Genomic DNA, 24611 nt, shown 5'->3' with positions numbered 1-24611 from the left:
CTGTAATACCCAGAGATAGTTCATAGTCTTAGTTCTAAGAAAAGCACTGAAAAGTAATTCACCACAGTGAAACACAAGTGACTGGGTAAACTGAAGTGGATTTTCCAAAAGATAATCAACACAAAAACTTTAAAGGACATAAAGACGTTTCAGAGATGGTCGCATTTAATGAGAGACACCCTCCCCCAAACAGAAATAATCATAAAATAGCCTGAAACGTAATCTGATTACTGTAGATTACTGTAGATTAAGGGCCAGTGAACCATGTCAAAAACAGCAGGGTAGCTAACTTCCCTTACTTCCCTAACTTTAACTTTGTAAAGAAGTTATTCAGCCCGCACCTCAAGCCTCACAGACTCCCAGAGCACGGGCCCTGCGTGCTCCCACCTGCTCCCACCCACGTCCACTGTCCGTGCTCCACCGCCCAGCCCTGCGCTCACCGGGTCATCCCCTCGTTGATACTTGCGACAAATCCTGCAATCGACCTCCGTCCAGCTGTGGTGTCATGGTAACAGTCAATGCCGACTATCATCGCCAGCTTTAGCTTTAAGAAAAATACTGCAGTTTTAGATACAAGAGAGTACAAGCAGTTTTTAGAAAGTAAATCCATTTTCTCTCAAACAATGAAAACTCTCATGTACCACGTAAATCAAACTTACAGGCATGTCAACCCTCCAGAGCTCTCCACCCATCTTGCAGTTCATCTGCAGGGCGATCTTGGTGGCAATGGCCATGACTGTCTGCTGCTTGCCGAGAGTCCGGGCCACCACACACTGACTCGGGGTAGGGCAATCTGTGCACAAGTATTTTTTAATAGCATCATATTTGTCTTTCCGATTACTCGACAACAGACAAACAACCTGAAACCAAAAGAATGTTCTCGTTATGGAGAATCGGCTGAAGTTCAAGGAAGAGAACGGGAACCACACCTGCCCCCTGGACGTAAACGTCAGCGTCCACCTGTGGAGCTAACATGCAGCACGTTCACTGCTGCCTGCTGCTCACCCCACTCCCCTTGGGATAGATGCCGACACAAGAAAGGAGGCCATGTGAAGCTACTGACTCACAACTGAACACCACGAGAACTTAAATACGTTCCAGCACCAGCCGGGGATAACTTACAGATGGGAAACAGAACAAAACCATGCTCACAGTTCTCATTTACTGACGATCCACCTAGAATCATGGCTTTTAAACTTTTTTTTAAAGATTTATTTATTTGACAGAAACAGCAAGAGAGGGAACACAAGCAGGGGAAGTGGGACAGGGAGACACAGGCTTCCCGCTGAGCACAGAGCCCGACACAGGGCTCGATCCCAGGATCATGACCTGAACCAAAGGCAGATGCTTCACCAATGAGCCACCCAGGCACCCCTTGGCTTTTAAACGTAAAGCTCTGGCCTGAGAACCACACTATGATCACACTATGGAATTTCCTAGGAAGCCCGTGGACAATTCTGGGAACCACACAGAGCGCCTAATCTGCCGGAAAGGGGAAGATGTTAGTCAAAGACACAAACTTCCAGGTGTGAACTGAGGAAGTTCTGGGGGTCTACTGTACAGCGTGGCAAGCACAGTCAACAATGCTGAGGTGTGGACGTGAGAGATGCTGAAGACTAGAGCTGAAATGTTCTTGGAACAAAAAAATCAACTTGCGATCATGTGAGGCGGCGAGGGAACTAGCCTGCTGTTAGTCACTCCGCAACTCACACACGCATCGAAGGGTCTCACCACACACCTCCAGCTCGCAGGGCATATGTCGGTCAGATCTCAGTGCAAATAAAACCACCAGTTCCTGCCCAGTCCGAGTCTGTGTTTGCAGCTGAATCCAGCTCTTTGACTCACTACTGTGTTCTCCAATTTATACTCCCAGATTCTCCCCTCCTTTCCCTGGCCCCCAACAAAATCACTTTGCCATCTTAGGCATCTTTATTACTGCAGACAATGGAATCACACTCTACCTGTAGCATTGAAGTAAGAGATGAAGGGCCAGAAAGGGAACGGATTAGCTGAAGCCAATTTGCTTCTTCGGTTTAAAGCCACATACATATGCTGTTTACCGCTACATCTGTCTCTGCCACACTTAGTTGCGTGCCGAACAACTAAGTACTAACTTTTACTTTTGTGCCCATTCGCCATGAAATTTCCTGGAATTGAAGCCTTTGAATCCAAATAAATCTCTGATGGCTTTGGCCCCCAGCCCTTCCTCACCAGCTGCAGGGCAAATAACAAACTCCCAGACACACGGCTCCAGCCAGAGTTCACGCAGCTGCCTTACAAAGGTAAAATACATATGCTGTGGCCAGTTTGTAAACTGAATTAAAACATTCCAAACTCAAATTCTAAGATTTATAAATACAGTTTTTAAAAAAGCCATCTGAGGACAAGTGCCTATGTATCAGTTAGCTACTTACCATCTGGGTATCTGAGGTCACCTTCTGCTGTAAGACTCTCAAATAGGCTTCGGTTCGATCATCCACTTCAATCCTAGAATGGAAATTCATTATCCTACATTCAGAAAAAGTAATGAAAGATGTACCATACATAAAAGAAATGCCCTATAGACTATCACACATGAAACACTCCTGTATAAACATAAAATAAAAACAAGGCAGCCATGTAGGCAGAAGGTGGTTTCTAACGCAGAGGGCAGCAAGAATCTGAGAAACGGTGCTGCCCGCTCTCCCCCATTCTCCAGTGACTAAAACACATTTCTGCATCCCCGTGACATGCGCTGTATCAGACCTTTAAACTAATATAACCTAGTTACCGTGTTTAACATTTTTATCACTTTTGTGTTCCCGCACCCTCCAAATGACTATTAATCAACGTTCAGAGTAGAAATGACTTGATAAACTTACATTATTGCTTTTTTCATTTGTATGCCCATGGCTGGTGTAACTTTAAATAGATTTTGTATCAGTGAATTGGCTGCTTCATAATTTCTTCGAGTATAGATCAACAGCCAGTTATCTAGCGGCTTAACACTAATTAATGGTGCACCTCTCGTTTCTTTTGACCAATCTGCAAACTGTGGATTGTAATCGAACTAGAAGAAAGTTCAGAGACACTGTGAATTCTGCTGTCTGTTCTCAGTGACAAAGCCAACAAGCCTATACCCAATTTCCCGTGGCATTCTGACCCTTGGGGGACTACGCCTCCGTTGGGACTCTAGGGACAGATGAAATGCTCTGCTGGGGGAGAACAGTGCAGAAGTGTGTCCGAGGAGGATGGGCCCCCCCCACCCCCGCTACGGCTGGCATCACTGCCACACAAGTGCCTCAGCCTCGTGAGCAGGCCCTTCCCCCGGTTCTTCCTGGACCCTCCGTCTTCTGAGACACGACAGGGCATTACATTCCTTGTGATAAAAACAAAACAAACATGGCTTGGGAAGGTAGGCAGCTCGATAGGGTGTTGGGTGCTGCAAGCAAGCAAGGCAGAAAGCTCAGCAAGTCGAAGCACCGTGACATGGGGTGCGGCCCCACAGAGGAAACCCCAGTGTCGCTCCCGTGTCCCCACATCCCACACCCGCAGCACAGGGGTGTCTACACTGACCATTTCCATGGGGACAATGACCACACCTACAGGTGAAACTCTAACTACATGGCCAGCGTGTCGTTCCTACAATGGAGAAGGCAGAGGGCAGTCGTCTATGAAAGGACGTTAAAGTTCTGGCCCTTGCCCTGCTTCTAGGACACAAAAATACTTTGGCAATACTTGCTTTCCTTTTCTGAGGGGAAAGCATAAACGGCCTCACGATATTTAATACATATATCCCTACCAACAAATGGTCTGGGCAAAAATGGAAGTCAAATAAACTGAAAGTTTTCTGTAGAAAAGATCACCTCAGTGGCAGACAAAATACCAACCCACTCACTTAAAATTCTTCTCTACCTTAAGTAATTCTGCTGTGAGCAACACATTAGGCCAGCCTTTAGTGAGGTCTCCCCGGTGGCCCCCCATGGCCACCTCCTCGCTCCCCGGAGCTGACCTTGCTTCCCGGAGGTGAGGAACGCAGGCCGCCACGTAGCAGGGTTTTCAGCTTAACTGAACGAGACCCAAACCTGATGTGATCGACAACTTACTGTTTTTCCACCTTGGTGGATCTTTTCTGCTTGCAAAATTCTTCCTGAGAAGGACAGTAAGTTGGAGTCAAAGCTCAAACCCCAGTCTCGAAGCTCCCTCTGAACATTATCATCTCTGTAAATTTAACATATTTATGGACCACTCAGCATAAAGCAAACACAGCAAAACCAGACAGACACAGAGATCCACGCTAACGTACAGGACGTTTTCCTCTTTCTCTCAGGACTGAAAACCTGGAGAGAATGCCAGGAAAACACACGGGCTCTCCATCTCTCCCTCATCGTGTCCCCAGGTCCCTTCAGGACAGTCTTTAAATTACAATTCTGATGCCCAAACTACCTTCTCTTCAAAGTAAACCCCTCAATGTTATAACAAAGAGAGAAAGTAAATTTGTCCAGAACATTTCACCTTCTGCTTTACTTGTCTTTGGCTAATAGAAGAATTAGAAAAGGCCACGGGCTACAGCGGTTAGTATTCCCTGACAAAGTGCAGGATCACCTAGAAACACAAAGAACCCACCCAAATACCACAAATACAAAAGGAAAACAAAATGACTTTCTCTCACTCCCCAACCCACAGAAAATAACACCAAACTGGACCCACGCCCCAGTGGGATGCAGAGGACTTACTTATGGATATAATCAATGAGCCTTCCGACTTCACGCTGCCTTTGTTCAGGAGTCAGTCTTGTGTGAACAGCTAAGTCTTTCATCACGTTAAAGTCATTACGCATCTTATCAGTTAGCCCTTCAAGTAAAATATCGAAAGGTGGCCGATTAGACAAACACGGATCACGTCTCAGTGTCTGGGGTACAGGGTGGTGAAGAGTGAGGGGAAGCGTAAGGAGCTGAAGCAGCGGGAAGGGCTTTCCCAGGGGTGGCGGGGCTCCTAGAAGAGGCAGGGAAGGCGGCCCCAGCGCAGCGGTACCTGTGAGATAGCAGAGTTCTGGAATGAGCATCGCAGGGCCTGGCAAGGTGCCACCAGGGCCTCGCCTTCTCTTTGGCTGACTGACCAGAACAGGCTGCTTCAAGTCGGTGATTTCTTGGTTGTATTGCTAGTTATGGAAAGAAAGTATCAATGTGCATGCAAATGCCTTTAATAATCGTTCAGTGGACCAAAAAAAGGATTTGTTTTTTTAAGTCGAGAATTGATGCCAATAGCACAGCTGGTATCACTATCTAATAAAGCTTAAAAAGCTCATCTTTAATCCTTCCAGGATAGCTTGTGATTTATAGGTGTTATTCAGTACCTCATCTTTCTTCTTAACAACGTACAGTCTCACTGTCCTTGACCATCTTTCTGAGTTTTACTCACAGTTCACTTTATTTTGTGATTTTTTTTTTTTTGGGTTTAGAAACAAAAGGCTGTGTATCTCTGGGTCCTCACAACAGAATTCCTCCAAAACTACTAGTTGTTATAGCGAGAAGTGACATAGGAAACAAGCCTTGACATAACACATGGGGTGAAGGAAGAAGTTTGCATGCCAGAGAATATTTTTAATTAGGAAAAGTTTTTACAGAAGGTAGAAGTTGAATTTCAATTCGGTAATCTTTTTGTTTAAAAGATCTGACAAACTATGAGAGACTCTGGACTCAGGGAAACAAACTGGAACTTACAGAAGGGAGGGGGTGCGGAGATGGGGACAGCGGGGTGACCGGCATGGAGGGCGCGTGTGGTGATGAGCACTGGGTGTTACACGCAACTAATGAATCACTGACCACTCCATCAAAACCTAATCACAGGGGCGCCTGGGTGGCTCAGTGGGTTAAGCCGCTGTCTTCGGCTCAGGTCATGATCTCGGGCTCCTGGGATCGAGTCCCGCATCGGGCTCTCTTCTCGGCAGGGAGCCTGCTTCCTCCTCTCTCTCTCTCTGCCTGCCTCTCTGCCTACTTGTGATCTCTTTCTGTCAAATAATGAAATAAAATCTTTAAAAAAAAAACAACACCTAATCACACACTGTATCCTGGCTAACTGAACAAGATAATACAGACACCAACAAAAAGATGTTACTTGAGAGCGAGCAAGCATGAGAGTGGGGAGGGTCAGAGGGAGAAGCAGATTCCCAGCTGAGCAGGCAGCCCCACTGGGGCTCACTCCCTGGACCTCGAGATCAGGCCCTAAGATGCTTAACGGACTGAGCCATCCAAGCGCCCCTCAATTCGGCGGTCTTAAGATTCCCCACATGCAATCCCTAAGGCACATTTTTCACAACTGGTAAAAAAAGAAAACTGAAACTGTGAGTTTTGGTGAGTTCACATGCACCTAAGATGGCTTGCGGGCCTCAGGTCTGCAACCCTCGAATGGGACAGGCTTCCTTGCGTCATCTCCACTTGTTTCTGACCCCATGTTCTCGAGACCCTCTTCCCAGCACCTCCTGTGCCTTCTCTTCTTACGTTCAGAGAGCCACACATCGGCCTTCAGCGTGCAGAAGCTGAGCACCATGACAGCCCTTCATCAACAGAGGAAGAGGTGCTTTCTGTTTCTTAGTCCCATCCTATGCCAAGGTCCAGGCCACCTACCCTTAGCAGCGAAGAGACCAGGAATTCCAGTCTGTTCTTACTTTGTCCTATACAGAACTCCTTACCAACCATTGAGAGGAAAAGTTCATTTTCCTATTTGGGGAAGGAAATTTCAAGAAGCTCTTAACTGACTCTTGCTCCCTGTGCCTATATGACAGATTTCATCACACCACCTTCTTTACTGGCGTCCACCCGCTGACCACCCCCCTCCCTCGCTTACTGGGTGCACACACGAGTAGGTGTGTGGAAGTGGAATCAGACACATCCCTACATCCTCCTGATCTCACCAATGGGCCTTCAGTGAATGGTTCCTTGTTGTACAACTTTGGGATCCCCTTCTTATATTCTTTTTTTTTAAAAGATTTTATTTATTTATTTGACAGAGAGAGATCACAAGTAGGCAGAGAGGCAGGCAGAGAGAGAGAGGAGGAAGCAGGCTCCCTGCTGAGCAGAGAGCCTGATGCAGGACTCGATCCCAGGACCCTGAGATTATGACCCGAGCCGAAGGCAGCGGCTTAACCCACTGAGCCACCCAGGCGCCCCTCCTTCCTATATTCTTAGGGCCCAGTTCCTTTACCATCTTCCCTTACATCTAAAAACCTACTACTTTAGGTTTAGGTAGTAGGTCTAAAAACCCACTACAACTACTTAATGCATTTGACATTACTGCCAAAACTTTTCTTTTTAAAACTGACCATGATCCTCCCTTTTAAAGGCCCTTCTCTCTTCCACTCCGAGTGCTGCTTAAATATGATTTTAAAAAAACGTTTCTTTTTAAAACTGACCGTGATCCTCCCTTTTAAAGGCCCTTCTCTCTTCCACTCCGAGTGCTGCTTAAATATGATTTTAAACATAGAATATCCAAGCCATTGCTTATCATGAAAACTGCACCTGTCCTAGGAAGTCCCGAGAATGCCGTGATTCTTAGAAACATCTCAACCGCGCGCCATTCTGTGGACTGTGGACTAAAGATGCCCAGTCAGTCCCGGCTATGAGAGAAGGCTTCTGACAGAAATCATCTGCGCTGAGTCTAAGGCTAAGATCACGAGTCAGGCGTGTAGTGTTCCAGGCAGGAGGAGCCTGGGGTCAGAGGAGATGGCCAGGGAGAGCGAGGAGACAAGCATCAACATGCAGGCAGGGACTACATCACTTGGGGTCTCACTGGACACACACCAATGCACGCTAGTACTGTGGGGAGAAGAGCAACATCTGAAAATGGATTGGAAAGCAGGAGAAACACAAATGAAGACCAGCAGAATGGGCATGGGGCCTGCACAGAATGGGCAGGGTGGCCACCCAGAGGTGGCGGTCAGAGGCATTTCAGAAGGTGAGGCCACCAGCAGCACTGCACGGTGAGAAGAGGCCCGCGGGCCCGAGGTTTTAGCTACCTGCTACGCGTTTGTTCACTCAGATGCCTGAGTGCCTTCTTAGGCACTTGGGGGGGGGGGCGCTGTGCATAAACCCCAGACCCTCTGGCCCTGTGGAAGTTACAGTCTCTGCGCTGATCAGAGCACGGCACAGGGGCCATAACATGTTCAGCGTTAGTCACACGGAAGCGGTCTTGAGATGTGCAGTTATCGAGAACAAGCAGGCTTACACACGACTGGGCTAGAGCTAGAAATTTGAGAACTGTGAACTATAGCACAGACGAGCCTGGAGATCACCTAACAAGTTACTATCGAGAAACTGGGAGTTCCAGGCAGAACTTTCAAGTATGTCAACAAGTAGGCCACTTGGAGAGGAGTATGCTGGTGTTTAAGACTCACTACTAGTCAGAGAAGGAGACCCTCCCCTGGCCTGGCCTCAGGTGGAAACCAAACTTTCCACAAGCGTCTCCTTTATAACCGCTGTTGATATATACCAACTGTTCCTGTCCCAACAGTGATTAGAAAACCACAGGAAAATGCTCATTTCTCACAGTAACTCCCACACCCAGAAGGAATCTAGGTTAAATATGACTGGGGTCCCCAAGAAGTTAAGAGGGTAAAAACAGTGGTAGGGAAATCAAGCTGAGATGGCCCCTGACCTATTTTCACTTTGCCCAAAAGAAGAGCAGCTTTTTAAAAACATTTATTTGATAGAAAGTGAAGTGAGCATTAAGAAGGCAGAGCAGCAGGCAGAGAAAGGGAGAAGCAGGCTCCCTGCTAAGCAGAGAGCCCAACGTGGGGCTCAAACCCAGGACCTGGAGATCATGACCTGAGCCGAAGGCAGACGCTTCACCAACTGGGCCATGCAGGTGACCCAGAAGAGCAGCTCTTAAGGTGGCTTCTCAGAGAATCAATTCCTTCCAGAGTGTTGTCTGATCTTTTCATTCACAGCAGAGCAGCTGAAGCTCGGGCAGTAGTACGCAACCAGTACAAAAGACATTTCGAGGTCACAAGTCTGCTGTGTAATTCTGACATAAGACACAAACATGGATTCTTTATCCAGCTTTTTAGAAATAAGAAATGTACTGAATGTGGGAAAAACATGAAATAAATCTTAGCACTTTAAAGATAAGCGTTAAGATTTTAACTGATTCATGTTTTAGAACTACTCCTCCAGCACTTGTAACAGCACAAAAAGAACACAAGCTCCTAAAGATTCAGGGGGCAGATGTGCTTACCCCTGAGCGACATTAGTGTGCATTCTGATGTAAACACTGTACTTTCTTCCAGTTGGCAGTGGGTCTTTCTTGCTCCCATTTGCCTTGGCTCTTTTTTCAAGGATTACCACACCAATAGCTAGAACCGCCTGCATGAAACTAGTATTAGAAAATCACACGATGGGGGACGCCTGGGTGGCTCAGTTGGTTAAGCAGCTGCCTTCGGCTCAGGTCATGATCCCAGCATCCTGGGATCGAGTCCTTTGCTCCGCAGGGAGCCTGCTTCTCCCTCTGTCTCTGCCTGCCGCTCTGTCTGCCTGTGCTCGCGCGCTCTCTCTCTCTCTCTCTGATAAATAAATAAATAAATAAAATCTTAAAAAAACATAAAAAGAAAATCACACAATGGGGAGCCTGGGTGGCTCCGTGGGTTAATCCTCTGCCTTCGTCTTAGGTCATCATCCCAGGGTCCTGGGATTGAGCTCCTCTCAGCAGGGAACCTACTTCCCGCTCTCTCTCTGCCTACCTCTCTGCCTACCTGTGATCTCTGTCAAATAAATAAAAAATATTTTAAAAAATAATCCTAAAATTTGCATGGATTCAGAAAAGACCCCCAAATAGCCAAAGGAATGTCGAAAAAGAAAACCAAACCTAGTGGTATCACAATTCCAGATGTCTAGCTTTATTACATAGCTGTCATCATGAAGACAGCATGGTACTGGCACAACAACAGACACATAGATCCATGGAACAGAATAGAGAGCCCAGATATGGAGCCTCAGCTCTATGGTCAACTAATCTCTGACGAAGCAGGAAATAATGTCCAATGGAAAAGACACAGTCTCTTCAATAAATGTTGTTGGGGAAATTGGACAGCCACATGCAGAAGAATGAAACTGGACCACTGTCTTACACCACACACAAAAGCATACCCAAAATGGATGGAAGACCTAAATGGAATCCATCAAAATCCTAGAGAACACAGGTAGCAACCTCTTCGACCTCAGCCGCAGCAACTTCTTCCTAGAAACATCGCCAAAGGCCAGGGAAGCAAGGGCAAAAATGAACTACTGGGACTTCATCAAGATTAAAAGCTTTTGCACAGCAAAGGAAACAGTCAACAAAACCAAAAGACAGCTGAAAGAATGGGAGAAGATATTTGCAAATGACATATCAGATAAAGGGCCAGTATCCAAAATCTATAAAGAACTTATCAAACTCAACACCCAAAGAACAAATAATCCAGTCAAGGAATGAGCAGAAAACATGAAGACATTTCTCCAAAGAGGACATGCAGATGGCCAAAAGACACATGAAAGAGTGCTCCACATCTCTTGGCATCAGGGAAATACAAATCAAAACCACAGTGAGTTCCCACCTCACACCGGTCTGAATGGCTAATATTAACAAGTCAGGAAACAACAGGTGTTGACGAGGACGGGGAGAAAGGGGAGCCTCCTACACTGTTGGTGGGAATGCACGCTGGGGTAACCATTCTGGAAAATAGCACAGAGGTTCCTCAGAAAGTTGAAAGTAGAGATAACCTATGACCCAGCAATTGCATTACTGGGTATTTATCCCAAAGATACAAACGCAGGGATCTGAAGGAGAACCTGTACCCCAATGTTTATAGCAACAATATCCACAATAGCCTAACTGTGGAAAGAGCCCAGATGTCCATCAAGAGATGAATGGATAAAGAAGATGTGGTATATATATACAATGGGATATTACTCAGCCATCAAAAAGAAAAAAATCTTTCCATGTGCAATGACATGGACAGAACCAGAGGGTGCTATGCTAAGTGAGATAAATCAGAGACAAATACCATATGATTTCACTCGTGAAATTTAAGAAACAAAACAGATGAACATAGAGGACAAGCAGAAAAATTAAGATGAAATCAGAAAGAGAGACAAACTGTAAGAGATTCTTAACTAAAGGAAACAAACTGAGGGTTATTGGAGGGGAGGCAGGTGGGGAGATGGGTAACTGAGTGATGGGCATTAAGGAGGGCATGGGATGGAATGAGCACTGGGTGTTATATGCAACTGATGAATCACTAAATTCTACCCTTGAAACTAATAATTTAGTGTATGTTAACTAAATTGAATTTAGATACAAAACAAAAGAAGAGTTAACCTATATGCAGATTTAGCACAACTGATGCTGAGGATTTACCCACCTTTAACCCCCATCCCTGGGTGAAGTTAAAAGAGAAGTGTTCATTACAGGATATGGGTCACTAAACTTGTACTATTCATTACCAATTACCTTGTTTGTCCTCCACAAGCTTAAAATCAAAAACAATCTTTCATTTTACTAGGAAAAAGGGAACAGGACCAAGCACTTCTCATGTGATAATGAGCTTTATATAAACTATGTTATTATGGCCTTAATAAATATATTTATAAACAGCTTTCAAAGCAACTTGTTCCATGTGTACAAGAAAATCCTACTGAAGATAGTTCGCATTTTTCCTAAGGCCTAAACAACTGACATGAAAAAGATAAAGACTACGTGATCTTCTTACCTTCCTGTAGTACTCTAAGAAACTGACTTCGGAACCATCTGCTTTCTTAAAGGTACTCTTTGGATTCTGGTCCCAGTCAATATCATCTACTCTGTAGGTTTTATTGTTATACCTGTGCAACAGTTGGGATTTATTAGTCTTTGATTAGAATTGTAGAAAGAGTATTAGTGAATTGGGGGAAATCGGAGGGGGAGATGAAGCATGAGAGACTGTGGACTCTGAGAAACAAACGGAGGGTTTTGGGGGGGGTTGGGTGAGACTGGTGGTGGGTATTATGGAGGGCATGGACTGCATGGAGCACTGGGTGTGGTGCATAAACAATGAATCTTGGAACACTGAAAAAATAAAATAAAATATATTAAAAAAGAAGAAGCTATATACAGATAGTATGCAGTCTCTGTAAACTTCCAAATCACTTAGTAATATATGATGTCACAGGAAGACAAAGGGAAAACTTCTTAAAGACCATGCTAGATGGGTGGGGAAGTGAGTGAAGTACTAGAAAATGAAATGAAGACTAAAAAGGAAAGAAGTTATTAAATATTTGTCCTTTTCAAAAGAACGTGCTTCCCCTGAGAGCTTGCATCTTGAGAAACGTCAAAAACACCTCTTCCCCGTTTTCATCCTATTCCCACTCTTCCACCATAAACCCTACATTCTAATAGGATGGACTAGAAAGCTACACAATCTTAAGACTTGCAAAATGATTATTTCATATTTTAAAGAGCGTCTTACTTGGTAAGAACAATTAAACCTATTAGCTCCTTAGAAACTTGTTCTTGAAATTTGTGTTCTTCCGTTTGATGATACAGGTTGAACATGAAATCTAACACGGTTTCGCTGCGAAGGACTTTGTGACTGACGTCTGTGCAAAGCATGATGTTGTTCTCGTACTGGAGGATAGACGTGGTGAAGCCAGGCCAGATCACCAACCTGTCAAATAGGAGAGCAATGAAGGGACCCTGTGAACAACCCTGCTATGTTCTGTGTACATCAAATTGTGTTCTTCTCCTTTATTAATTAGATCTAACGTACAAAATTCTCGAATTGAGTAAATTTAGTTATTTCTAGGTTTTACATGGGTCCAGATAAAGATCCCTCTACCTCAACAATGACCATTGTTTTATAGTAAAATAATTCAAACTCCATTTTGAATACACTAACTTTATTAAACGATTTTTTATGTTGGTAAAACTTGAAAGAGTTGCCAGTCTAACCCAAAGCATCTATAATTAATACAATAACCCTAAACTGTGTGTGCCACACTTGGCTACACTACAGGAACTTCTGAGATGATCTTCATTAGCTCATAAATTTTGTTCCCCAAAAGCAAATACAGTGTTGGACAACCCTTCCTGCTTCCCTAGTGAGAGAGGAGTATCACGTGATGTTTTTATATCCAAGTGTTCTAGGATGTCTCTTATTATTCAAATCAAGTTAAATATTTACTTAACATGACAAGTACCACTAACAGCCCCAGTAATAAATTTTATTATTTCAAATAAGAACATCGTTTTCTAAGTCTGTGATCATACCTAAGGAACAGAAAGGTTCCACTTCATACAAACCTATGATTTGGAATATCGATTGGGTCACTTGGGTTATAGTAATTCCGTCCAATTTGCTGTAAATTCATGATCTTCAAGAGCCTAGAAATTCAAAGGTCAGAAGACAGGAGCAAATACTGGTAAGTATCTTCATGCACAGGGACTCACCACACTGGTCTTTCAACTCTTCTCTAGGTTTTCAATTTTTCTTAGTAAAATGTTAAGAAAACACCAACATACCTCCTGAAAATAATATTATAGAACTGCAAACAAGTTGGTGACGTAGGTGGGAGTTCATTTGTTAAGGTGATTGTTATCCTCACATGCTCTCCATTTCGGGTCTGACTGAACACTTCAGTAACCTGAGCCAAAGCAGTGGAAAACCAAACTTTTAATTGTTAAGAGAAACTAATAATCCCAATCACATAATTCCTGCCCAAAAGGCAACAGTGAAACGTATGGAAAAGTTTTAAATTAAAAAAAGAATGACTATGAGAAGAGTGGTTATGGGCCTTATTATAATTGTCATCACGTTTTTCAGGCAGATTTGAAAATGACGTAATAATGCCAAAGGCCCCTCTGGGTTCATTAAAACTCTGTGAGACAGAAGACCACTGGAGTTTCTCTAAAAGCTACCCTAGATTGTGGCAGTTCTGCTTTTGAGGTGGAAATCCTACATCACCCTCTCCCCAACCCAACATTTTAAAATAACCTTGTGCTGTAGTCTTTTAGGTAAAAATAGTATTGTTCCATCAAAAGCATGACACCTTCCAATTAAGTCTTCATGTTGAAAAAGAAGAGCTGATCGGAGTCTTCTGGCTTCCATCAGCGGGTTATAGTCAATGTGATACTGATATAAGGCCCACTGGGGACGGGACGTCAATCGAAAATGGTTAGTGCTCAGCCTTACTATAATGCCTGAAGAACCTGTAAGAATGAGTCACGTTTCATTAACAAAATAACAAGTTCATTCTTCCCTGAAATGTTTCCTACTGTGACAAAGCATACACATATCTGTAACAAAAGGCTAAGAACAGCATAGGACACTGAACTTCTCAGACATCTGACTTTGAGTACGACTATCCTACCCACATAAGTTCCCACAAGCATATGTTTAAGAATAAATCCTCCTTAGACTAAGTAATCTACATCAGAACCCACCAAATCTCTGTGGCAAGAAGTTTTAAAAGAAAAAAAGTTATGTAACACTTAGTAAAACATTTCAGTGCAGCTGAAGACACTGACAACCTATTTCATTAAAGTCAAAAGAGAGAGGGAAATGGAAAAGCCATCGGAAAAGCTGGATCCTGACCAACTGTGCTTTTTCTCCCTACTATTACACCATACAAATAAATATGTAAAATAAAGGGCTTCAATTCAGTGTTCTGTGTACTCAAAAAGTAATCCCAGGAAACTGTATTCTTCATAATTAACTCACCTGTTTTTGATTCTTTAACATGGTCCAGGTTCTGTCTTGTATTCACACCAAGATCATGAAAGTCTCTACGACGACCTCCTCTCTCTGCTAATGATAACTCCTGAAATCCAGCAGATATCTGGATCTCTTAAAAAAAAAATGATATCCTAGGTCACATGAAACAATGATGACATTAATTCCCAAAGTACTACATGGACCCCAAAAGCTACAGAGGTGCTAAGATACTGTTTAGAAATTTCATAGGTATCTGTTGGCCAGGGAACCTCAACTAGGACTTTTATAAACCCTTTGCCACTGCCCCCGGTAAATTCAGTTGGTCCCCTGTAAGATACATCCATGTTAAAAAACAAAACAAAAACCAAAAACAACAACAACAAAAAAAAACTAAGACAACTGGCTTGGGATTCAAGAACTCAGGAGCATGCTTAGTGGCTGGGAAATCACAGTTCTGATAACAACCTAAGAGCCTAAACAGAAGTATTCTTCACAGTTTTATGATGCACTTATAGCTATAGGAATCGGTGATTCATAGGTTTTAATGTGTAAATGTCTAGTGTCATTTCCTCACTAATTCCTTAAGAACAGATGGGATCGTTCTATATGTACCCCACGGCCACCATACACATGGCCCAGTGGGACAGATTAGCTAGAAGCTCATGTGGTTTCCAAAGCTGATTATAATATCCAAAATTATTGAATCCTTCAATTCGTACATCATACAGAAGTACATCTCATCAACAGTGTGGTGTGGGCCGAAGAATGAACGTGGCCTTGGTCATCTGCTATTACAAATGCAGCTTTCAGTTAATAGGGACCATACCTTGAGTACCAGACACATTGGTGGCCTCCATAAACCCTCAGTCTTCTTTTTAAAAATAGGATTTTTTTAGGGAGTCATACCTAATGGACTAGAACTCCATCTTCCCAACAGGTAAGGAAGGCCTAAGAGGTTTACCAGAAATTACCGGATCAACCTCTGGGAAAGTGCCTTGAAAGGGAGTCAGCAGCCAGTGTCTATGTTTTCTGGGACCCTTGACCTGTCAGTCTTGCCTGGAATCTGGATGTGATCACCAAACATCAGCCTTAATGACAAAAGTCAGGACAAAAGAACAAAACAATTGAAAAGGCCATTTTTCTTCTGACCACAAATGCCAGGACTAGCTCTGAAGTGCCAACTTCTGGACTTTTTTGTTAGAGAAGGAACTGTGCTTTAACAAAATATTGGTTCCTGATATACTCTGAAAGCAACTTATTCCAATATGACCTTCAACTTCCTTACCTGAAAAACTGATGCACTTCATGGGCATGTTGAGTTTTACATGAAAATATATTTATAAACCCCTTTAAAGGTGTTGCTAAATATGTAGGTTCTTTTACCTCAGGATATTCAGGGACTCTATTTAAAAGTCCTTCAAATACATAACTGTTCTGCTTCCCTTGAAATTTTTATACCAGAGACTTTCAATTTAAAGTAGCCTTGGTCTTGGTTAACTATACTAATGCAGGTCAGGCATACCGAATCCAAGCTGGTAACAATAACAGGTCACGGCAGCTGTTTTCCTGAAAAATTTGAGTTTGTCTTAAAATTCAGTTCTGGAGCACCTGGGTGGCTCAGTTGGTTAAGCGACTGCCTTTGGCTCAGGTCATGATCCCGGAGTCCTGGGATCATGTCCCGCATCAGGCTCCTGGCTCCGCAGGGAGTCTGCTTCTCCCTCTGACCTTCTTCCCTCTCATGCTCTCACTCTCTCTCTCTCAAATAAATAAAAAAAATTAAAAAAAATTTCAATTCTGGATATGTAAACTTGACTGCAAGTTTCTGAATACAAACAATGAAGTCTGTTTCCCTCTCTATATACAACACAACTTTTATAGTTAGCCAAACCTTACGGGTCAATCTGTAAAGAGGACAGGTTTTAGAATGAATAAAATTGAAAAGCTTGCTAATTATAAGGACACCTAACTTTACTGTGCTTCGCGGATACTGCAGTTCTTACAACTGAAGGTTTGTGGCAACTCTGGTAAACAAGTCTACTGGCGCCATTTTTCCAACATTTGCTCATTTCATTTGTGTCACATTCTGGTAATTCTCACACTAGTTCAAACTTATTTGTTATTATATTTGTTATGGTAATCTGTGGTCAGTAATTACAACTTGCTGAAAACGTAAATAATGGTTACAATTTCTTAGCAGTATATACACTGTTTAGACGTAATGTTACTGCACACTTAATAGCCTACGGTATGGTGTCAACTCTTATAAAACCCGGGAAACCAAACAATTCATCTGACTCGCTTCATGAGGTCTGCTTTATTGCAGTGGTCTAGAACTGGATCTGTAGTAACTTCAAGGTGTGCCTAGAACTTCCCTTTCTGTGTAGCTGCTGGAGTAATTAAAAACACAAGTCTGATGTTGCTACTGCTATTTAAGAACCCTCCACGTATCCACACCCCACTTACAGAATGCAAACCACGGTCCTAGGCAAGGTTTCATTCATAGAAAATCCGTTAAACTTGTCAATTTCTAAAATTCAGTAGACACTTGAACATTTATGACAAATACTTCTCAGATATAATGCTTACAACAGCAGTGAAAAGTTGTGAAATAGGGCCTTGCATTTGTTATTCCAAGTATTATTTAATCATCACAGTGACATTTACATATAAAGTTAGATACTAGCTTTTTAGAGATGGGAAATTTTCATAGAAACTCAGATACCAAGTATAGAGGAGAAACTGGGCAAAATCCTATAACTTGAAAGAGATGACTGCCCATGAATGAACTCTCATCAGACATCTTGAAAAATAACATACCTTACATCGAAAAAGTGACAAATTGGATACATAAATGAAAGACCCTCTCCTCCTCTGACTCTTCAAGGGTAGCACTATTAACCGATGTTCTTCCTCAAACTTGTCTATGCAAAGATTTATACAATCACATATTCATTAAAGATACAGAGATAACACTTGGTTTTGTAGGATGTAGGGCAGTGGTACGGGGTGCTCAACCAATAGGGCAGTGCTGGCTCTTCCTGGTCAGGTGTTTGCAGTGTGGGGTACAGAGCAGGACCATCAGCACCCTCCCACTGACAGACAACTGCGTTCCCATGAGGGGACCTGCTAGTGAAGGTACCATCGCAACTGCTCCATGTGTCCCAAAGCTGGCACAACTCTACCAGCCCACAGGGAGTAGCAGCAGTTTTCCACTGTCAGCATTTGTAAAATGGCAAAAAATAAAATGGTGCAGAACAAAAAGGTAAAAAGCGTTCACTTGGTTTAAGCGTCTTTATGAAGACTCAATGTTTTCAACAGCCTCTGCAGGCTTCAAGGCACTGCCCCTTCATTTCCCTTTCCACGCTCTCCCTGGCTTTTTAAACACTGTGGTTTCCCAAGAATGCTCTGTGTTTCAGGAAGTTTTCAGGCTGCCCAGTAGTTGACACAGCAGTTCACACCACCCTAAAATCTTAGATTTGTTCACCCTCTACTGTTCAATGACGTCACTAGTTGTGATTCAGAGAAGAGGGGAATGTAGCACAGGGAGGAAAGCGGCTCTGCCTTCTTGCTAGCCGACTTCCTTCACGCTAGTTTCCCCAAAAGCACACTTCCATGCCCACCCTAGCTGGAAAGCCTTGTCCTTACGTTAATTCCCTGTGTGCACAGGGGTGTTTCCTGTATCAAAACCAAATGTAACTGTAAAATAAATCTTATATCAAGCATCTAAATAATTCACGTTTGTAACAAAGTACTGAAAAAACACAATTTTTGGAATCCGAACTGGTGTTCTGACCTCATCAGCGGTCATAACTTTGGCCTGGGTTTTGCAGCTGAGAAACATGGCCAGCTAGAGCAACCCCCAGGAGACCAAAGTTACACATGTTAAAGGCAGTTCAGCTTGTGATGAAATCACTAACGATGCCAAAAAGTTCTCAATGACTAATGAGTCAGCATATGGATGGTTAGTTCAGAACTTAATCATTCTGCAAGAGCTAATACGGGGCCCTGGCAAGAATACACTTTTTCATTTCCAAGGAGAAAAATCCTGTGACACCTTCCTAAGTCCAGGCTGCACAGCTGAGAGAAAGGGTCTGTTCTTCCTGAAGGACGGCAGGGGCCCCTTTTTATAATGACTCCGTACGCTGGTTACCGCTTCACGTTCACTACTACACGCACGCACATGAGATCTTTTCACTCTCCCTTCACCTTGGGGCTTGGCTGTTGCTCCCACTGCTCCTCTCTGTCGTCCACGGCCAACTAACTCCCCTTCCGCTGCTGGCTGCTGAGGCCTGGGCTGGATATAGCCAGGCTGCTGACTCTACGGCGATATGCAAACAAACAGCATTCTTTTCATGTCAAAAGGTCACAGGTCAGAGGAAACAGTCTTCAGCAAGTCTAAGACGTTCAAACAAAACTGGTCTATGTTAGTAACTAAGTATTCCCATAAAGCAGCTTCTTCAAGAAGGATCACTAACTAGCTGATGGGCATTAAGGTGGGCTCAGGATGGAAGGAGCGCTGGGTGTGATACACAGCTGAACAATCATTGAACTCTACCTCTGAAACTAATATTACACTATAATTAATTGGATGTAAATAAAATTTAAAAAAAAAAAAAGAAGAAGAAGAGTCACTAACTAAAGAAATCGGCTCTTCCGATGCTCAGGAAATAGAACAGGATCATTCTTGTTCGGCTCCTGCATCCTTCACAGAACAGTTTCTAAACTTATCTTCAACAGCCTAAGCCAATAAAGATGGAGGTTTTTGTTTTTCAAGGACATGTTCTGTAGGGGAAAGGTCAAGCACTCACTGCAGTGGCCCCCACATGCTGCACTGTCTCCTGCCCACGGGCGCGTCCTCTGGCTCTCGCTCTGGCTCGCCCAGTCATTTCTTTTCCTAGAGAGGAAACAATTGTAAAGACAACACTCAACATACATGATTACACTGGACTGTTTCTGTAATGTTCCCTTTATTTTTTTTTCCAGTTTTATTTTCTTTTCAGTGTTCCAAAATTCACTGTTTATGTACCACACCCAGCGCTCCATGCAATACCCACCACCAGGCTCACCAAGCCCCCCACCCCCTTCTCCTCCGAAAGCTTCAGTTCGTTTCTCAGAGTCCACAGTCTCTCATGGGTTGTCTCCCCCTCCAATTTCCCCCATCTCACTTCATCTCTCCTTCTCCCCATGTCATCTGTGTTATTCCTTATGCTCCACAAGTGAGTGAAACCATATGATAATTGACTCTCTCTGCTTGACTTATTTCACTCAGCATAATCTCCCCCAGTCTCGTCCATGTGGCTACAAAAGCTGGGTATTCATCCTTTCTGATGGGAGGCACAATACTCCATAGTGTATATGGACCACATCTTCCTTATCCATTCATCCGTTGAAGGGCATCTTGGTTTTTTCCACAGTTTGGCAACCGTGGCCATTGCTGCTATGAACATTGAGGTACAGGTGGCCCTTCTTTTCACTGCACCTGTATCTTTGGGGCAAACACCCAGCAGTGCAATTGCAGGGTCATAGGGAAGCTCTATTTTTAACTTTCTGAGGAATCTCCACACTGTTTTCCAGAGTGGCTGAACCAACTTGCATTCCCACCAATAGTATAATAGGGTTCCCTCTTCTCCACATCCTCTCCAACACACATTGTTTCTTGTCTTGTTAATTTTGGCCATTCTAACTGGTGTAAGGTGGTATCTCAGTGTGGTTTTGAATTCCTTTAGACTCCACAGTAAGTTTCTGAATCAGCACCTGTTCATCGCACCTCTCCTAACAGAGCTAAAGGCAATGTCCCCTACCTTCAATGAACATAAGTGCTTATGGTGGACTGGGCATGCTGGGTGGCAGGGCTACGGTGCAGGGCTTGTTTAATACAGACAGTCACCTGTTGAATTACTATCTCAACCAAACTTAGGGAAAACTTAAGAGACATCAGAGGCTGGTGACCAACTCTTTTCACATGTGGGTGTGTATCTATGAAACTGGGCCCACATGGCATGTTTGAGGTCAGGCCCTTTCCCTAACTCTTCCACGTATCCGCTGCACACTCCTGGGTCCTCCCACAGCACAATGTGCAGCTTACACACACCCAAACCGCCATCTTCTACAGCCCACCATTTATGCCCCACATTTTCATTCTTGGTGAGAGGCACGACCATCTGCTGTGCCTCTAAAGAAAAAGGACAGAGTCCTCGCTCTTCCAATGCCTCCTCTGTTGCTCTCCATCTCACCACCACTGTGAAGCAGCTGGGAGCCAGGGCCCATGCTAAGGGCAGAGGTTATCGCCATGCATAAAAGCAGATGCACCCCCTCACCCCCACCACGGAGCAGAAAGCGTATCAGGTCACACAGGGTGGAGACCTCAGAGCTACGAGTCCTTCACAGAAGGGACATAACCTGAGATTCGTGTGTTCATTTGTGAAACCGTCTTAATAAACCACCCCGCAGGTCCAGCGTGTGTTTCAAGTGAGAACATGCAGGAAGGGCTTTTAGAGCACTAGGTGCACAGTGAACACTCAACACATCTTAGCCCTAGTGGGAAAGGCAGATAAAATTATAACTACAACTTTTTAAGTTTAATGAAGGAACTAAGCAGAACGTTCTATCAGAAAAGCAAGCAGAAACTCATTTACATACTGAAGCCGGCCTCTTGCGAAGCCGCCACTTAAACAGAGATGCAAGAGGACCAGGAGGCCGCAGGCACGAGATGCCAGGCTCCGGAGAAGCACGAAGTGTGGAGCTGCAAGACGCGGCTGTGTGAGGCCGCAGGGCACTAAGGAAGGGGAGCTGGTGCACCAGAACGTGCAGGGCCCTGCAGCCAACAGGAGGGGCCGGATTCCACCTTCACTGTGCTGAGACCACCCAAGGTTCTGAACACCGAGGGCTGGCCTGCGACATCACCGACATTTAAGGTCACTCCGCTGTAAGTCAGGGTCTCAATTTTTCTCAGCGTTCACAGCTTCTCAGGTTCTTTGTTCTAGGAGGACCTTCCTAGACACAAGCCTAACGACACTCTCCAACAGGGGCGGGCCTCGCGGGCTTCCTGCCGTGTTCCTCAGGAGCAGAAGCCAATGCGTGGGCTCAGAGGATCCAAACGCCTTCACAGCCGACTCCACCCCAGCAATTTCCAGGTCCCGCTGCAGAGTACGGCTGGCGGAGGGGCCGGGACACGAGAACTAATTTCAACGCCACTGAAACCTCTGTGCCCTGATGCTGCCTGTAACCGGGCGACAGCCACACACTGAGCTTGCTCACGGGACCCGAGGCGCCCACACTCAGGTCTCGCACTGACGGTGTGCGGAGGGACACCTCTTGTCTTGCACACGTGGGCCACCAAGGTTCGGTGACTCACCCCACCCCGCGGCGAAGCCCACGCTAGCGTGCCCTGCCCCCTTCCGCCCGCCTTACAGCCGCTGCCACACCGCTCGGGGGCTCCTCCCTCCCCCTCACCCCTGCACGCTAGCCTGCGAGCCCAGGTGGGCCCTGGCACCTAGCCTGGCACCGGGCCGCCTCGCGGTAGTGCCAAGTTCGGGATGTTCTCCCGCCGCCTCCGCTCTCTCTCCAGCAACACCTGGGACTTGCCGGAGACCCCGGTCAGACAGACGAGGTCCCCGCGCCCGACCCAGCGGGCCCAGAGCTCGTTGCGGCCGGCCTCCAGCGGCCTCTCGCGTCCCCCAGGCCTCCCACGGAACCGCACACAGGTGGGGTACGCGGCCCGAGCGCAGGGCTGTCCTGCGCAGCTGCGGCTCCCCGCTACACCCGTCCAATCTCGCGATACCCCGGAGGGCGACAGACCCGGTCCCCCTTGAGATAGAGTCGGAGGCGGTGCTCGCCGTCATCCCGGCTGCGAACGACTCCTGCTCAAACCGCGGTCCGGGTCCCCGCCCCGCCGCACCAGCACCTGCCCCCGCACACCGGAAGCCACGAGGCAGCCAGACAGGCTCACCCCCACCCTGGACAGTGCCCCTCTCCCGACCAGGGGCAGCGCTGGGGAATGCCCCCTGACCCACGCAGTGCGCCCCAAGCCAGGCCGTGCCTACGAATGCCCTCGACCCCAAGCAGTGTCCAGGAAAAGACCACCCCCAACCCAGACAATGTTCCCCAAACCAGATAGTGCCCCCCATGACCCTCGGAATACCCAGGAATGCCCCAGACCCAGACAGCACTCCCCCAACCACACAGTGCCCCCCAAACCCAAGCAGCGTCCAGGAATGACTCGTGACCCAAAGAGTAACCCCCCAAACCCCAGCAAAGTCCCAGAGCGCGCTCTGACCTTGCAAGTGGCCCCCCCCATGCCCTTGCAGGGCCAGGGAACGCCCCCCTTGGACCCCTGAGCGCCCCCCCACCTCAGGCCTTCTCCCGCCCTCAACAACGCCATGCCCTCCCCACGCCTGTGTATCCCCGCGTCCCGGGCGTCCCTCCTCACCAGGCCCACAGCTGCAGTCGCAGGGAAACCCACACACCCGGCCAGACCGCCGCGACCCCGGATCCCCTCAGCACCCCGCCGTCGCCGCCGCCCTAACAGCTACCACGCCGCCAACCGTCACCCCACGCCAGATCCCTCCGCGCCCGGACTTCGCGCCCCGACGCCTAACCCAGCGAGCCGGCCCTCCTCGGACCCACGGAGCCACGCCGCTCACCATCACTTCACCATCAGCCGTGGCTCCCTCCCACTCGTGGGCAGTCGCGGGGCGCGGACCCCGGCGGAAGGGGCACGGCGTTCCTTTCCTGCGCGGAAGGACACCTGCGTCTGGCGGTGAACTCACCCGCACGTGACAGCTGGCTAACGGCGCAGCAAGGATGTGCGCGCGCTGCGCCCTGATTGGCTGGCACGTGCACGGCGGTTTGGGGGGCGGAGCCACAGGAGCCCCGCCCCATGCCCCGCCCCGAGAGAAACCGCAGGTGGCTGAGGCAAACACTTGCCTTATTCGCAGCTAGGGGAGCCACGTGGAGCCAGGGCCACGGCCTGGGTCAGCTGTGAGAGCGGGACCAGGTGCAAAACAGCGGACTGAACCTTGGGTGGCCCCTTCAAATGGGAGGCTATTTAGCTCCTCAAATCGAGAGATGAGATTCGAATTTTGCCCGCAAGAAAATAAAGCGCATTCCGGAGCCTGAATGCCGGGCGGCTGTGCACCTGCCCATTTAAGTGTGCACAGACGGTGTGCCGAGTGCACACGTGTGGACGTGTATGGCGGTGGTCGTCCGCCGTATATATCTGCATTTACCTGCATCGTCACCTACGGGGCGGGTTAAAGCACGAGTGGCCGCGCCCCCTCCCCAGGGACTCGGCAGGTTCAGTTGGCCAGCCAGCTACTCCCCATCTCTTGACAAATTGCTCCTGACGCTGCCCCAGCTGCTCCGGGGTCCGCCTGAATACGAGGTCCCGGAATTAGATGCCTTCAATGAGAATTTGTTTTGTCGTTGGGCAAACCCAACGCAATTGAAACTATTATAAACATCGTAAAATAGGGCAGTTTTTTTTTTTTTTTTGTCAGACTGGGAAATGGGATTCTATGTAGCTAGAGAAGTCTAGTAATGATTCAGTGGTTTCTTAAGGATGGAGTGTAGGGGGGCAGTGGCAACAGTTATCTGGAGGGATTGTCTTAAAGCTGCATTTATACAGCAAACATTTTATTAATGCTTAAGCATGTATTCAGGGGGCTTGGGGTGGGGTGGGGCAGAAGTTTTCCCAAGCCATCTCCCCAAGTCTACTGTCTCCCCTGTGGGTCAGAAGGAGCCCGCTGGGTTTCAGGGTGTACCTCACTCACGTGATTGTCAAAACCGAGAAGGGGAAAACTTCTGAAAAACACATTCCCCAGGTAATCCTGACTGAAGAGGTTTGGAATGGGAGCCAAGTATTTTAAGAGTCACCAGGTGAATTTTCTGCTGAGAAAATTTTGAGAAATGTAAG

The 24611-nt window shown here is 46.2% G+C and overlaps 1 protein-coding gene across 1 annotated transcript in view; it reads right to left on the bottom strand.

Annotated features, from left to right (window-relative positions):
- The window catches only part of PIWIL1 (piwi like RNA-mediated gene silencing 1), a 31786-nt gene extending 12202 nt beyond the window's left edge, over nucleotides 1-19584 (bottom strand). The window contains exons 1-15 of the mRNA XM_044241025.1: nucleotides 19507-19584; nucleotides 18905-19016; nucleotides 14705-14830; nucleotides 13979-14193; nucleotides 13507-13628; nucleotides 13288-13368; nucleotides 12455-12652; nucleotides 11720-11831; nucleotides 5014-5140; nucleotides 4716-4833; nucleotides 4086-4200; nucleotides 2862-3049; nucleotides 2415-2487; nucleotides 660-860; nucleotides 441-544 (exon numbers count right to left, since the gene is read on the bottom strand). Coding sequence (XP_044096960.1) covers nucleotides 441-544; nucleotides 660-860; nucleotides 2415-2487; nucleotides 2862-3049; nucleotides 4086-4200; nucleotides 4716-4833; nucleotides 5014-5140; nucleotides 11720-11831; nucleotides 12455-12652; nucleotides 13288-13368; nucleotides 13507-13628; nucleotides 13979-14193; nucleotides 14705-14830; nucleotides 18905-19016; nucleotides 19507-19584 — 1970 coding nt within the window. The remainder of the gene's footprint in view (nucleotides 1-440; nucleotides 545-659; nucleotides 861-2414; nucleotides 2488-2861; nucleotides 3050-4085; nucleotides 4201-4715; nucleotides 4834-5013; nucleotides 5141-11719; nucleotides 11832-12454; nucleotides 12653-13287; nucleotides 13369-13506; nucleotides 13629-13978; nucleotides 14194-14704; nucleotides 14831-18904; nucleotides 19017-19506) is intronic.
- Nucleotides 19585-24611: the final 5027 nt, after the last annotated feature.

Source organism: Neovison vison, chromosome 3 (genome assembly GCF_020171115.1).
Source record: "Neovison vison isolate M4711 chromosome 3, ASM_NN_V1, whole genome shotgun sequence".
NCBI lineage: Eukaryota > Metazoa > Chordata > Mammalia > Carnivora > Mustelidae > Neogale > Neogale vison.
This window is presented reverse-complemented; position numbering and strand designations above follow the sequence as displayed.